The following is a 14,211-nucleotide window of genomic DNA, read 5'->3' as shown; positions in this document are numbered from 1 at the left end:
GGTAAGTTATTACAAGTGTGGGGGCTTTTTAGACCCTCTCAGGCTGCTGTGATCCTGTGCTCAGAGGTACCACAGCAATTAGTGATGCATGTTGGTTCACAGACGTATCACTTTGGGGTCTAACTATGTTGAATTCACTGCCACTGAGACCAAGTACCTGCTCTGCAGATGAAAAACAGCAGTGCAAAGCACAAGCCAGAGTATCCTGCCAGAAAACCCTTATGTATGAAACACAACAGAACACAGGCATCAGCTACCACTGAATGTGCCCTTAAATAGTAACACCATTTGGTGCAATGACTCCGTGACAAGCTAATTAGCCCTGCTAAGTGATAGAAAACGTTACCTCCAGCTTGAGACTACAGTGGGGTTGGTAGGTGACCCTTGACGTCTGACACCTTTGCCGAGTCCTGCACTTTGGCCACAACAACCCCAGGCAGCACTATAGGCTTGGGGCAGAGTGGCTGGAGGATTGTGTGGAGGAAACGGACCTGGGGGTACTGATTGATGCTCGGCTGAACATGAGCTGACAGTGTGCCCGGGTGGCCAAGAAGGCCAATGGCATCCTGGCTTGCATCAAAAACAGTGTTACTAGCAGGAACAGGGAGGTAATTGTACCCCTGTACTCGGTATTGGTGCAGCCGCACCTCGAATACTGTGCCCAGTTTTGGGCCCCTCTGTGCAAGAAAGACATTGAGGCCCTGGAACGCGTTCAGAAGAGGGCTACAAAGCTGGTGAGGAGTCTGGAGCACAGGTCTTACGAGGAGTGGCTGAGGGAGCTGGGATTGTTCAGCCTGGAGAAGAGGAGGCTCAGGGGAGACCTCATTGCTCTCTATAACTTCCTGAAGGGAGGTTGTAGTGAGCTGGGGGTTGGCCTCTTCTCTCATGTAGACAGTGATAGAACTAGAGGGAATGGTTTCAAGCTGCAGCAGGGGAGATTCCAGGCTGGACATTAGGAAATTTTACTTCTCGGACAGGGTAGTCAGGCATTGGAATGCACTGCCCAGGGAGGTGGTGGAGTCACCGACCATGGGAGTGTTCAAGAAATGTTTGGATGTTGTGTTGAGGGATATGATTTAACTGGGAAGTATTGGTGATGGTTGGACTGGATGATCTTCTAAGTCTTTTCCAACCTTGATAATTCTGTGATTCTGTGATCTGAGCTAATATTTTTACTCAGTTCACACAGGTCAGCATAGATCCATGTCTGTAGCACAGTGTAGATGCAATCAAAGCTGAAAGCATTAAAGAGCCAGCTGGTTTGCTGTTTTCAAATTATTTTATCCCATCTGAGAAAGAAAACAATATTCCATAATGTTCTAGAATGGCTTAGGGTTCATTCCAATAAGCAACATATCTTCCGCAGCACAGCTGAATATCGCTAACGTGGATCCTCCCAGGGCTGCCTTTTAACCCCAAATCCAACCAGTGGCTTTGGAGGAGAGGAAGAGAAACAGTTACTCCCGGACTCTCATCTAATTGGTACTAAGTATCATATATTTTCAAGACCTGGCCTATAGTCACAATCAAGAATAAGACCAAGTCCATTGTCCCAGCTTCTTTGCCTATGTTTATTCCTCTAGATGAGGACTAGCAGGACAAGCCTAGTTTCTGCAAGAAAAAATACACATAAGCTGGAATCAGACTTTCATACACTTTGCCAGTCCTGCTTCTCCACAGGCCTTTCTCCAAAACTTCTCTTCCTGTGCATCTGAACACTGACAAGTGTGCCCAGCAGCAATAGAGCTCCAGTGCAGCACAAAAACCTCTGAGTTCTGTCCAAAGCTAACCTATAGCCTATTCAAAGTCCAAAGCACATATAAGCTGAGCAGAGATAGCTCTGCTTCCTCAACTCTCAAAGCTTCAATCTAAGCAAATGCTATAAATCCAGTTCTAAGTACAACAAATAGGAAAATAACAATAAAACACACATAAGGCAACACAGTCTTGATGGAAAGATCATAGAAAGGCCCAGGGTTGAAAAGGAACTTAAAGATGATCCAGTTCCAACCTCTCTGCCACAACCCAAACCACCAAATCAGGCTGCCCAGGGCCTGAACACATCCAGGGGCAAGGCATTCACAGTTTATCCTCTTTTAGTTTAAAGCCATTCCCCTTGTCCTATCACTAATAGGCTCTAAAATGATTTCCCCAGCCCTGTTGTACTCTCCTGGATTCAATACCTAAAGCTTTAGCCAGCCTTCAGATGGACTCCTATTTATATATCACACATTCTAGTTGTCAATGTGTACCCAACAGAACAAAACACAAAGGGAATGGGAGGTCCGAGGCCATGCAGACTCCTCCCACACTCTGCGGGGCCAACACATCTCCTTCTCAGCCCATGTTTTCCCTTTTTCTTCAGATCTTCTTCCAGAAAGACTGGAATACAAACAAGTCTAGCAACATGTACTCGGGGCTGGAGTTCAAGTCCTTTTCTCCACATACCTCAACATGCAAAACTGAAAAGGTTTCTGTTGCTTAGGACCTGAAGATATAAAGCATGATAGTTTTGGCTAGTTTTGCCTCTCCAGGTCCTCAAAAGTGAACAAACAGACAAAAGAAAACATGCATATAGTACACACTGCTTGAGAAAACAGAAATCAATTAACAGAGACAAACCCCACCACAGCATCACTTGCTTGTTCACAGCCAGTGGTGTTGGCTCAGAAGTGCCTGCAGAATCAGAAGCTCAAGGTCAAGCAAATAGTCCTTTGGTTACCCAGATAAGAAAGGTGGGGAGGGGTAGAAGGGAAAAAAAAAAAAAAAAAAAAAAAAAGAAAAAAAGAAAAGAAAAGAAAAGAAAAGAAAAGAAAAGAAAAGAAACTGGAAATAGCCAAATTAGGCAGGTCTCAAGATGGTTCAGTTACAAACCATATCAGATCACCAGATTATCCCCAGAGGCCATGATCTATTTAGACAGAGAAGGAACAGTCAGAGAATTCTACCATCTGTATGATAAATGCACATTCACCTGTCTTCTAACAATACCTAGAATGTTCAAAACACCCAGCTGTGGTTGATTTGGAGCTAGGGACTTAATCTCAGCTCTCTCAAAAGCGACTGGGAATCATGCAACTGAATCTACCAGTTTGTGGAGATTACCTTTTACAGATTTGCATGGAATAAATAGGCATAGGTGCGAGCATGCTTGTGCTAGCATACAAAGTGGAAGTTTCACCTTCACCAAAATAATGCACAAAACATACATGCAGTCATAGCCCCAGGGAAACTGGTCACTGTTTTTCACCACTCAGCTTTCAGTCTAGCCTCAGCTGCTTAAAAATAACAATATCAGCAAACACCATGCATACCCCCACCACCAAAAGCTGGCTTTTGGGAATGGTATTTACCCCCAACAGCAGACCTGGCACGTCAGTCTGCCGTGGTGCATGTGTGCCAATGGAGAGCTCAGAGAACGTAGAAGCAGGAATGTAGCAAAACAAGTCAGTGAAAAGCATAATGCTAAGTTAATTGAGGGAGTAGGGGAATGGAGGCAAGTGGTAGCACTCACCCTGCACTGCTGGCAGGTCTTAGAAGATTCCCATAGCAGTGATCCTTCCTGGTTAGAAGTAAGGAAGCTTTGGGACACCAACAGTTTCAGCAGCTTCTTTGATAACAAGAATGCCTGACATTTCCAGTACTCTCAGTTCAGCACTACAATGAATACATTAACATTGCCTCTGGGTCACAAATGTTAACCAGAAGACTCCCTTTAGCTGCTAACTACTAAAAACTAAATCCAAAGAGACACTGTGAAATTGAAGTTCAAATATTGCAAGTATTAGTGCTTTTTCCAAGAGTTTTCTTTACACACGACTTCATTTTCTTACCACTAAAGCTCAAAAACATTTCCAACGCCACACATGGTAAGAAAAGCTCAAACATCAACTTCATAGCTGAGAGTGCTTTGTGTGTATAAAGTGTTTTTGAGCTAACAAAGAACGGTTGTACAGGTAGCAGCAGAGTGCCTGAGGGCTTTTAGCGCTTTGTTTCATTTCTTGAATGTGTGTATAGGAAAAGCTACCAAATACAATTCTCAAACAGTACTTAACCTGAGCATTTCCACAGCTATGAGACTCATGCCATAGCTGAAAGACAAAGGACTAAGGAACACGTAATGCAGAACATGAAATCTTACTGATGTTTGCAGAATGGGCAAAGTTACTAAGAATTCTACATCTCAGAATAAAATCAGATCATATCAATGCATTCTTCACTCTTTAAGATAATAAGAAGTAAAAAAGGATTTTCTTCAAAACTCACGAGCTTTCACTGATGTAGCTGTATCTGACTTCAACATTAGGAGTACCACTAATTGCATGCTTCCTTAGACGACTCTGAGATCCAGTCCACAATAAGAACCCAGGGCAAAGATGTGGGCAAGAAGACAAATTCAGAACTGGAATTGTTCACAGCACAGCTGTGCTGGTTGTTACACAGGAGCTTGGCTCTTAAAGAATACTTCACACAAGTTCATTTACATGTTTCTGTGTCATAGTTACAGTGATGCGGTGCTATAAGGCGACAACATAACAGCCTGTTAGGGGCAGTCAGCCTGTGCTGGCTTTCTCTGCCCTGATTTATGCACCTTTGTTTCCTTGCCTGTACATAAGGAAAGCTAATTACCTCTGATGGTAATCTTCGGTTGCCATCTGTCTGAGAGGAAAGCTGCCTAAATCAGTCGGTAGGGAATGCTGGGAAGGCTTATATGCTTTTCTCAGTGCTACACAGAGATCCCTTCTTCCCTCTAAAACATGAATATTTATGTATCAGCGTTTGGGACGTTTGTTTGCTTCTGAAGAGGAAAGCCACCCCTAAAACCACAGTGGCCCAGAGGAACGTTTCACCCTACCACACACTCTCACGTCCTCACAGTCCTCCTACTCCTGCTGTATCTTCAACACCTACCACCCCTGCTGCGAGCTGTGGGGCACAAAATGTATGCAGGCCAGCTCTCATAGTGGGACGGCTGCAGGCACACAGCCCTGTCCTTCCCACAGCCCACCACCTTCACACCCTATGCACACTGCTGGTTGTCAGCTCCTGGCATAGCTTTCACTTGTCACTTTCTCAGCCAGTTCTTATCTGCTGGAAGTGAAACAGCACTTATTTCTGCTGTCTGATTCTTGGTTTCCACAGCTGTTCAAAGCTACAGCAAAACAAGCAGGATCTTTCTCACGGCTGTGATATTTTTAAACATGTTAGCTGTCCTTCCCTACCCCATCTTTGCTAAGCATCAGATCTGACCAGAGTTGTACGTGTAAAGTCTCCTACCTGAAGATAAGAGCAGCAGGTGAGCCAGCCCCATGGCAGCACACTGCTCACCCCCCCAGCAGTCACAGCAGCACCATGGACTTCCCGCAGCACGGATCTGCTCCCCTGTAACCAAACCTGACTACATGGCATATTCCTGCAGCGGTGAAGTCTGATGTTGGTTTCAGCATACAACTAGAAGTCTCTGGAGCAAGGTATGCTGTAAGCATGAACAACTGCATCATCTGTCAGTGTCTTTTCCTTGCTGCTCGAAGCACGCTGAACCCAGCTCAGCTTCCAGCATCGCCAAGATCTATCCCATTGCTATTCATGCATGGCGCAAAATGCCATTAGAGCATGAAACGCAGTACAGTAACAGGCGCTTTGTTCTGTTACAGCACACACGTTTGAAGCACGAAATGAAATGTGTGCAATCATATTCTGCATGCACCTATCCTTCCTTTCTTTCCTTATAGAGGTTACATTTTAAGTGCCACTTTCAGCCACTTACTAAGTGGCCTTAGTTGAGTTCAGTCATTCAACTTCCAAACATAAATGAATAAGTAAATAAATCAGACACCAACCAGTGTTTGTAATAAGAAATAAGCCCTGTGATATCCAAGGAATAAGATGCAGGCTCTATTTTACTTCAGCGCCCTTTCCAAGGAACCTCTGAGCAGCATTCTTCATTTCAGTTAAAATCTTTAAACACAAAAACGTCTACTTCCCAAGTTGAAAACAACCTACAGCATGTCTTCAACAGAGAAGGAATGAAATCAGATACTCCACTGCTCCAATTAAGATCTCAGAATCATAGAATGGATTGGGTGATGAAGTAACAGTATTTTCTTACCATGTTTTGCAAGAAAAAGTCAGTCTTAAGAAACTGTACAAATGTTATTTGCACTGCCAGTATTTGAACCAGCTCTCTAGGTCACAGCGTACACACCTGCTCTGTGCTCTGCAACACAAGCTGAGCAGCACGAGCAGGAGAAACACGCGGCTATGTCAGACCTGTCTGCCTCCAGCAGCAGCAGAGGTAGATGCTATTTAGGGAGAGCACACAGCGGACACTTTGTGGTCCATTCCCCTCCTACACATACAGCATTTACAATTGCTCTGCTAAGGAGCTGGAGGATGCATCCTTGCCCAGCCATTTTAGCATTCTTTTGTGAACCTGCCAACATCTACATTTGGGAACTGCACAGCAAAAGGAGAGGACAACCACCAAAGGAGATTGCAGGGACTGCAGCAGTACTGCAACATCAGAGCTGCTGAACCACGTGGCAATTGCTACCGAGTTCCTCTGAGAACTGGGGATTAAAACCACCACAGGCAGTTACAAAACTAGTGGATGTGGGTGGGAAGGAGAGCCCTACACAGCCTTCCAGATCTTCAGCTGAAGCAAAAATTGTCTCCTTGTCTCATTAAATATTGCAAAACGTCTGGGCAAGTAGAGTGAGCTGTAGTTTTCCCTTAACTCTTTTCAGTGAAAAACAGGCTTTTCCCAGTTAACTGAATGAGAAAGCAGTAACTTGTCTGCATGCAGGGCATGACCAAGACTAGCAACCACATGCTAGCAAGCCTTGTGCATGTTCACCATACGGACAAATCCTGACTTGCTCTGGTGTTTCATCAAGTGGATTTAATATTGTGTCTCCATTTAATCTTGTGCAAATTTTATGTTCAAACAAACCCTACAGGGTATCTCTCATCTACGCCACTAACCCTGCTCCTGGTTTCAGCTCCAAACATCAGCTTCAGACTATCTGCAGCACCATGGAGATTGAGGTGATAGCGTTTCCAAGGTGCTCAGACATGACATTGATGGAGGACATGGACAGGCAGGTTCAAGAGCTTCAGAGAAACAGGAAAAATCTATTTTAATTGCCAAAAGATGAGTAAGATCGTGGTTTCATTCAGCAACAGCAATTCTAAAGCCATCAAGTACCCTCCTCACTTCCCATCTCAGAACAAAAATCTGTAAGTTCCTTCTCTTTTGTGCCCCTCGCTTCATGCTGGGGTGCTGGCAGGTCCCTCTCCCTAAGCAGATCATTTCTCCCACACAGGTCATCACGTAGCCAAAAAACTGCACCAGCACAGCACAGAGCAGCAAAATGAGTCTGCACAGAAAGGAGCTGCATAAGTCAACACCTACAGCTGAAAGGAGGTAAAAAGATGTCTGTAGCAGAAAGACAACCTCCATTCCTTTCTTACCCTGGGAAAAGGGACTCCTCCTCCCCTGCCCCCTGCAGGATATCTTACACAGGCACATACACATCATTTACTATTAAACAGCCATTCTGTATGCATATTTCCACTGCCTACCTCTGTCAGGGCCCTGTCTGAGCTGCTGACATGCCCCTCACACCACACTCATTTCACTGCCAGCCACAGGGCTCCAAAGAAAGTGGTAGTGCAAGCAAGCAGCACCAGGTTACTGCCGCGTGAGAGAAGCACCAACCTGCAGATCCAGATTAACAAAGAGCTGCTCTGAGCTCTGCAGCAACTGATCTTCATTTTCAAATTTCCATCTCGTACTCTCAAGAGTGAGAAAACATTGTTATAAAAGTGAGTTGAAGGGCCTATGGAAATCCAAGACTCCTAGCCACCCATTTCCCAAACAGCTTTCTGTTGGCTAGTGGCCCAAAAGAAAGCAATACTGCTAAAGAAATGGTAACTTGCACTCTGAACCAACAGATGTTAAGAAGAGCTTCACTGATTTAGACAAAACTTCATTTCATTCCTGCCTGGTCTTAAAACCATCCCCTTGGTTACTCCATCCCTCCTCCAAAAGGAGGGAAGATCAGCTTTATAGCTTCTCAAGTTTTCCAGCCCTTCCTCCCCAGCACACGAGGGCTATTCAACTTTTTGCCTTGCTCCTCCTGGCTCCCCACAGATGCTGGAATGTAAAGAATAGCTCCAGTACAATGCAGTTGGGTTTTACGGCTGCTGCCGGAGCTGGGAATGGAACAACACCAACAGTTACACAGAGACTTCAGTTATTATCTAGGAGACACTTAAAATTCACTCACTCTGTGGCAGTGCTGTAAAGGATCTTCCTGTTGAGATACCAACGTTTCAGTCTTGCCATTAAGAGTAAGTTATGACTGTATTCAGAACACCAAAGAGCTACTCCACCCTAACAAAACGAATTTGAATGATGTGATGTTTTAAGTTGATACATCCTGAACACAGCATTACTGAAGCGTTTTACCATAACCTGCACATACGTTTATTCAAACGGCAGTGATACCATGAGCAAGCTCCATGTTTCTGTTTCTATTTAATAGCACACACGCTGCCTATCACTCCTCAGCTTTTCGAGCTTCCTGCACAAAGACCAGCTACTGATAGCAGTGATTGAAACACCGAACCACAAAGTGCAGCAGATTTATTTCTATACACTGCAGAAAGGTGACCTGCAAAGGCAACTGCAGCTTGCACGTGATGTTTCCCTCCAACCTCAGCAACCACCATGAAAAGCAAAGGGTTCAGATTCTTCTGTAGGATGAGGATAAAAGGCAGATAGGGAAGATTTAACACCTCCAGAAGTTCACACACCAATAAGGAGGGAGGGAAAGAAGAAGAAGAAAATAAAGTTGTATTTTATTTCCCCCCTGAAGATTACAAATAGTAGAGGGTTAGTAGTATGTAACACTGCAGAAGTAGAAGCAGAAAGAAAACTGGATTAACGGGAAAGTTGAGGGCTTTTTTTTGTTGTTGTTCTCCTGCTAAGCTCCTGGGCTTTTACGTAAACACATGGCAGAAAATAGAAACTCTGAAATAAACCAAAAAACCCTCTACACTCAGTTACCTCAGATTAATTTCCCTGTATTTTTCACTACCTTGTCTACCAAGCCAGCCCAAATAAGGAACATATAACTCAAACGAATAACAGCTGAGCTGTCATAACTTTGGTAAATCGAACTCCTCTTAAAAGCACAGTGCATATTTCCATTTGTTGTGCTATAATATTGTAAGCATCTGTAAGAAACGGTTTCTGAAGAAGCGTTTCAAGTCATCTGGAATCTGTTCCTAATATGCCCTTAACTAGAGGGCCACAGTACAGTATCTCATACGACAATTAAAAACAAAAAATCATGCTTATAATTAAAATAACCTGAATCTTCAGGCACAAAGAATAACAGAACAAGAACCTGTGCTACAGTGCAAACCATACTGTGCAAAACAAAGAGTTTTTCCTTACAGACTCCTTTGAGGCAATGGTGTGGACAGCCTCACAGAGACTCACAGCACTCTTCAAGTTACATTTATAAGGGACCCATCGGTCTGTATCCTTTTCCAGGCAAAGCACCTGAACCAAAATGCCCAGCAGCACATGAAGCTACACATGGAGGGCAGAAAACCACAAACTAGCCAGGGCAGACTTGGGAGAGCTCTTGTAAAGCTGGCTTGGAAGGATCAGTCGTTTACTGAGAGATGTTTATCATAACACCCAGAAACCATCACCAAAAATGAGTGCAGGATAAAAAGATGCTCATGGTACATAGAGGCCATCACAAAGACAACTGTTCTTCCACCCAAAAATGAGCAACACAAAGAAGAAAGCTGTCATGAGAAACCCTCTAAGACTATCTCTGCTTGTAACTTTTCAAAAGTCTGAGAAGGTGAAGGACCTCGAGCACTTGGCTCTGTGAATGGGATCATTCACTACGTGGACCACAGCATTTTCCTTCTGAGGAAGGCAACACCCATTTGTAATTACTAAAGCCTCTATTTAGCAGTGCACATGGTAGATATCAAAGCAGTGTCTTGCCTATCTCCTCATCTAACCAAAACACCATAACTCACCTATTTCCTTCCACCTTTACAGTTTGTGCCCTTGTGATCCTACAGACAGCTCTGGGGTCCCACTGCCCTGCTCTGTCCCCCCCCTGCAACGGCTCCATGGGCACTGCCCCAGGGCAGCTGTCCTGCTTCAGGCAGAGGAGTGCCTGGATACTGGGAGCCTCAGGGGGTGACTCATACATTCCACATGCAAAAAGGGTCTCTCACAGCCAGAAAGACCCTCAGGGAGATCATGGGACCTATCCCGTGGACCTTATTGCTGCTGGTTTTTTTCATAGGCAGTTATTATAGGCCTGAAGAATGACATCACTGACTGCTTCAGCTTAACAGACACAGACATGCCCATGATGCAGGCACCTCTTCAGGCTGTACAGAAAGACCCATGGATTTATTTCACGTAGGTGGGAAGAAAAACAAAGCTACCACTGGTGCAATGTGACATACAGACAGAGATACTTTGCCTTCAGAAACACCACATCCATGACCTAATCAGGTGGTAATATTCTCTTCTCCTGAAATGGGTTGGTAAGAAGCCGTGCTCATGCACATTTCCTTTGTCTCTACGCCCTCCTCGAACTTAGTTTTCAACATTTTGGACTGACAGGTCTGGTACAACCACATTCTCCACATAAGAAACTGTATGTTATTACATACGGCAACTTTTACACCATCCAGCAGCAGGAGTTGCCGGGTTGCACCAAGTAATCTCATCCCACAGCACAGCCCTGCAGCCACGTTGTTCCTATGAATAGCTCTACGTAGGGTCAGTAAAGGAGAGACACACCAAACAAACGAGGTTTTAAGCAGGGTAACAGGAGTTCAAGGTGCACAGAAAAAAACAGATAGCTCCCAAAAACCTTGGTTCCAACTGCGGATCAGGAAGAGTTCCCGCTCCTCTCTATGGAAATTTCAAGTTGAGCAAGAGCAACAGGGCTGAGCACACGGCTTGCAGCGGCTAAAATAGAAACACCGACCACACTGCTAAATAACAACTCAGCGTAATAACACTGAAAAGCAGGCAGCACGAAGCTTCCAAGGCTCGTTCCCTCCACCACAAGCACACGCAGAACTCTAACTAATGGCTTCGCGCAGCTCAAGGCAGAGTCACCTATACAGCCATTGTTTCTCCCCACGCCGGGCCTCCGGCAGCTCGCACAGCCACCTCCCTCCCGGCGCCCCGCGACAGCCCCGCTCACGGCGGCATTACCAAGCATTACGAGCGGCTTAGCGGCAGCAGCGGCGGATCTCCCTCCTCGGCTCCGAACGGAGCCCGCCGTCTCCGCCCGCCGCACCCGGCCCGTTACTCGCCCGCCGCGGGCACTCACCGCCCGCCGGGGGTGCCCCGAGGCGGGGGCTCCTGGCGCCCGGGACTCCGCCCGCCGCCCCGGCCCCGCAGCGGGGCCGCCGCGGGGGAGCCGCGTTCCGCCGCTCCGCCGTCGGGCGGGGCCACGAGGCCGCCCCCGGGCCCCCCGCCGCGCGCCGCTGCCCCACCTGGCTGGGGGCCCCGCAGCCGCCAGGGGCCGCAGGGTGTTCCGTCACCGCCGCTCGGCGCCGGCGTTCATCCCGGCGGCAGCCCCACGGCGTGACTCCGCTCGGAGCTCGGCTTCGCCAGGAAGTTTCCGAGGACCTCTGGGAAAGGTCTGGGACATCTCATCTCGGCAGCTCGAGCCAATTACGACCGCAACTCGCCTTCAAGACGGCTTGCGGAGGCAGGCTCCGTCCTTCTGGCTGCGCTTTCGGCGAGGAACGCGCGGAGCAGCGTCAGCCCTTACGGCTCTGCCTCTGAACGCGCGGGGACTTACACGGAGCAGCAGCAGCAGCAGAACCTGGAGGAGGCTCTAAAGCTGTAAACTTACTTGAGGGTAGCTGGGAGCTTCCCCGGCTGACATAACGCAGGGGAGCGGAGAGATATCCCATGGGGAAAACTCGGAACCGAGCGCTCCGTTCGACAGCCGCTGTGGGTGCGACACCCTCTGAGCACACGCAGCAGAACACAAAGCTAAACGGGCTCCGTACGGCAGACGCGTCCACTTACCAGTTGTCAACAGGGAAAGGACTCCAGATCAGACCGCAGAGAGAAGATAACACGCTGCTTCTTATCGGGGCTGTACCGGCCGCAAGCAGCTCCAGCCCGACTTCCGCACGCTTAGGGCAATGATGAGGAAGAAGAGCGGGGCTTCGTTCAGCTGAGACCCATCTGCAAAAGAAAACGTGGAAGGAAGCATGCTGCGCGTTAGGATGGAGGTGGTGTTTGACTCGCGTCTGCTGAAGCTCCTCCTTAGCTTAAATCGAAGCCTTCCAGGGGAGGAGAGCCTCGTGTGAGGGAAGGCACCGCGCTGCTCCATCCCCCGCGCGTCCTCCCTCACCGGCTGCGGTTACAGAGGCTGCTGTTTCCTCCTGCCCACCCGCCTGCGGGAAGCGCTGAGTCCTGGGCAGCGAGGGGAAGCAGGGCACCCGCTTCAGAAGTAAAAACTGAAAAGCCAGGCGAGCTGAGTGGCACAGGGTTCTCCCTTTCCGTGCCGCTGCCTTCGACGATTCCCACCCACGCCAAAGCCCACAGGGCACCGGGGGAGGAACTGGTTCTAGAAAGCTGCTACAGAACAGGCTGCACCTTTGCTGCTCGGTGTTACCGGCCCAGAGACAGCCGGGGGTTCCTGGAAAGTCTCTGCTTGAAGCAATGAGATCCAACTCAATGGTTCTGCCAGCGGCAAGGGGCAAACCAAGAGCAAAAAAACACCTTGTATGAAAGCACGTACTGCATCCCTGTTGTATTTTTGTGATGGGGGCTGTATCGCGATCCTCAGCGCTGCTGATCTGTAATTTCCCTACGTGGTGCATCAAGAGTGTGCTTTAGAGACACGAGAGAGCGTTATTTCCTTCACTGGAAGTGCAGCTCCTGGGTATTTTTGATGGTTACCATTGCCACCGCTGTGGTCAGCCTCAGAAAGTACAGAGAATGCCCAGGGGTGGGATGTGGGAAGCAGAACTTTAGTACGATCTCTAGATGTACGTGCCATGACATCACAGCTAATGGATGGGAAATTCAGTCTGTTCTTAAGAGGCTCTTCAAAGCCAAACGAGGTGGCTTCAGCGTGTTCTGGGTTGTGAACCAAAGTTCAGGCTGTTGTAACTAATCTTACCTTGAGCTGAAAATACCTTCATATTTTTGATCCCTTCTCCTGAGAGGATCCTCAGGTTTTTACTCTTTGCACCCCGGCACTTAAAAACAATGCTACTTCAAAGTATCTAGTTAGAATATCTGCCTTCTAACGTTATTTACTAATGCTGTTATTAGCCTTTTCCTATCACCTCTCATCTTTTCTGTCCATACCCTTCAGTTCACCCCAATGGGCACAAAAACAAATTTAAAAAAAAAAAAAACAACAAAAACCATTATGGTTGCACAATGAAGGAGTCAGAAGTTAGGAAATAGCAGAGGACTGGCTATATGACTTCACCTCAATCCTCTTGCACATGTGCTACATGACAGCCTTAAATTACACAGCCCAGCACTATGTTGCTTTGGCCTTACTTTGCTTGCTGAGGCACATCCTTTGTTTAAGACACAGGATGGGCCAGCTTAGGGATGTGCCAGGTTTCTACAGCACAAGATAGTGGGACAATTCAATACAAAGGAGCATAGGAAGCCTTGAGGAAATGGATACTATTCCTGTCTCTGTTCCAGACAGGATGCTTATGCTGCAGCTGCATCTTTTGCACATGAGTTCATGAGCATGAAATTAACTTCACATCAGCTAGCTTGGGTATTAATAACAGCGCAGTATGGGTCTCTGGGCAGGGAGACAGCAGCTGGCTTGTGGATTCTGTGGGAGTCTTGCACAATGTGTGTAACTCTAGGAAGAGCAAAGCATTCATAGCTGCAGTTTAAGAGGGGAATGGTTTTAAACTAAGGGGGGATCAAGGCAGAATAGTTGTAAACTAAGATAGGGGAGGTTTAGGTTAGATATTAGGAGGAAGTTTTTCACACAGAGGGTGGTGACGCACTGGAACAGGTTGCCCAAGGAGGCTGTGGACGCCCCATCCCTGGAGGCATTCAAGGCCAGGCTGGATGTGGCTCTGGGCAGCCTGGTCTGCTGGTTGGTGACCCTGCACATAGCAGGGGGTTGGAATTACATGACCATC

At 47.2% G+C, this 14,211-nt stretch overlaps 1 protein-coding gene across 16 annotated transcripts in view; it reads right to left on the bottom strand.

The window, feature by feature from the left end:
* Nucleotides 1-14,211, bottom strand: part of ST3GAL6 (ST3 beta-galactoside alpha-2,3-sialyltransferase 6) — a 68,271-nt gene that overhangs the window by 24,945 nt on the left and 29,115 nt on the right. For 6 of the 16 annotated variants that reach the window (XM_032447681.1, XM_015876620.2, XM_032447682.1 and 3 more), the window contains one exon: nucleotides 12,104-12,265. Coding sequence is in view for 5 of the 16 variants with exons in the window: in XM_015876695.2 (XP_015732181.1) it covers nucleotides 11,925-11,985 (61 nt within the window). In the remaining 11 variants the exon portion in view is untranslated. The other 10 variants (XM_015876646.1, XM_015876686.1, XM_015876637.2 and 7 more) reach the window with 9 other exon arrangements.

The sequence above is a fragment of the Coturnix japonica genome, chromosome 1 (genome assembly GCF_001577835.2).
Source record: "Coturnix japonica isolate 7356 chromosome 1, Coturnix japonica 2.1, whole genome shotgun sequence".
In the NCBI taxonomy this organism is placed as follows: Eukaryota; Metazoa; Chordata; class Aves; order Galliformes; family Phasianidae; genus Coturnix; species Coturnix japonica.
This window is presented reverse-complemented; position numbering and strand designations above follow the sequence as displayed.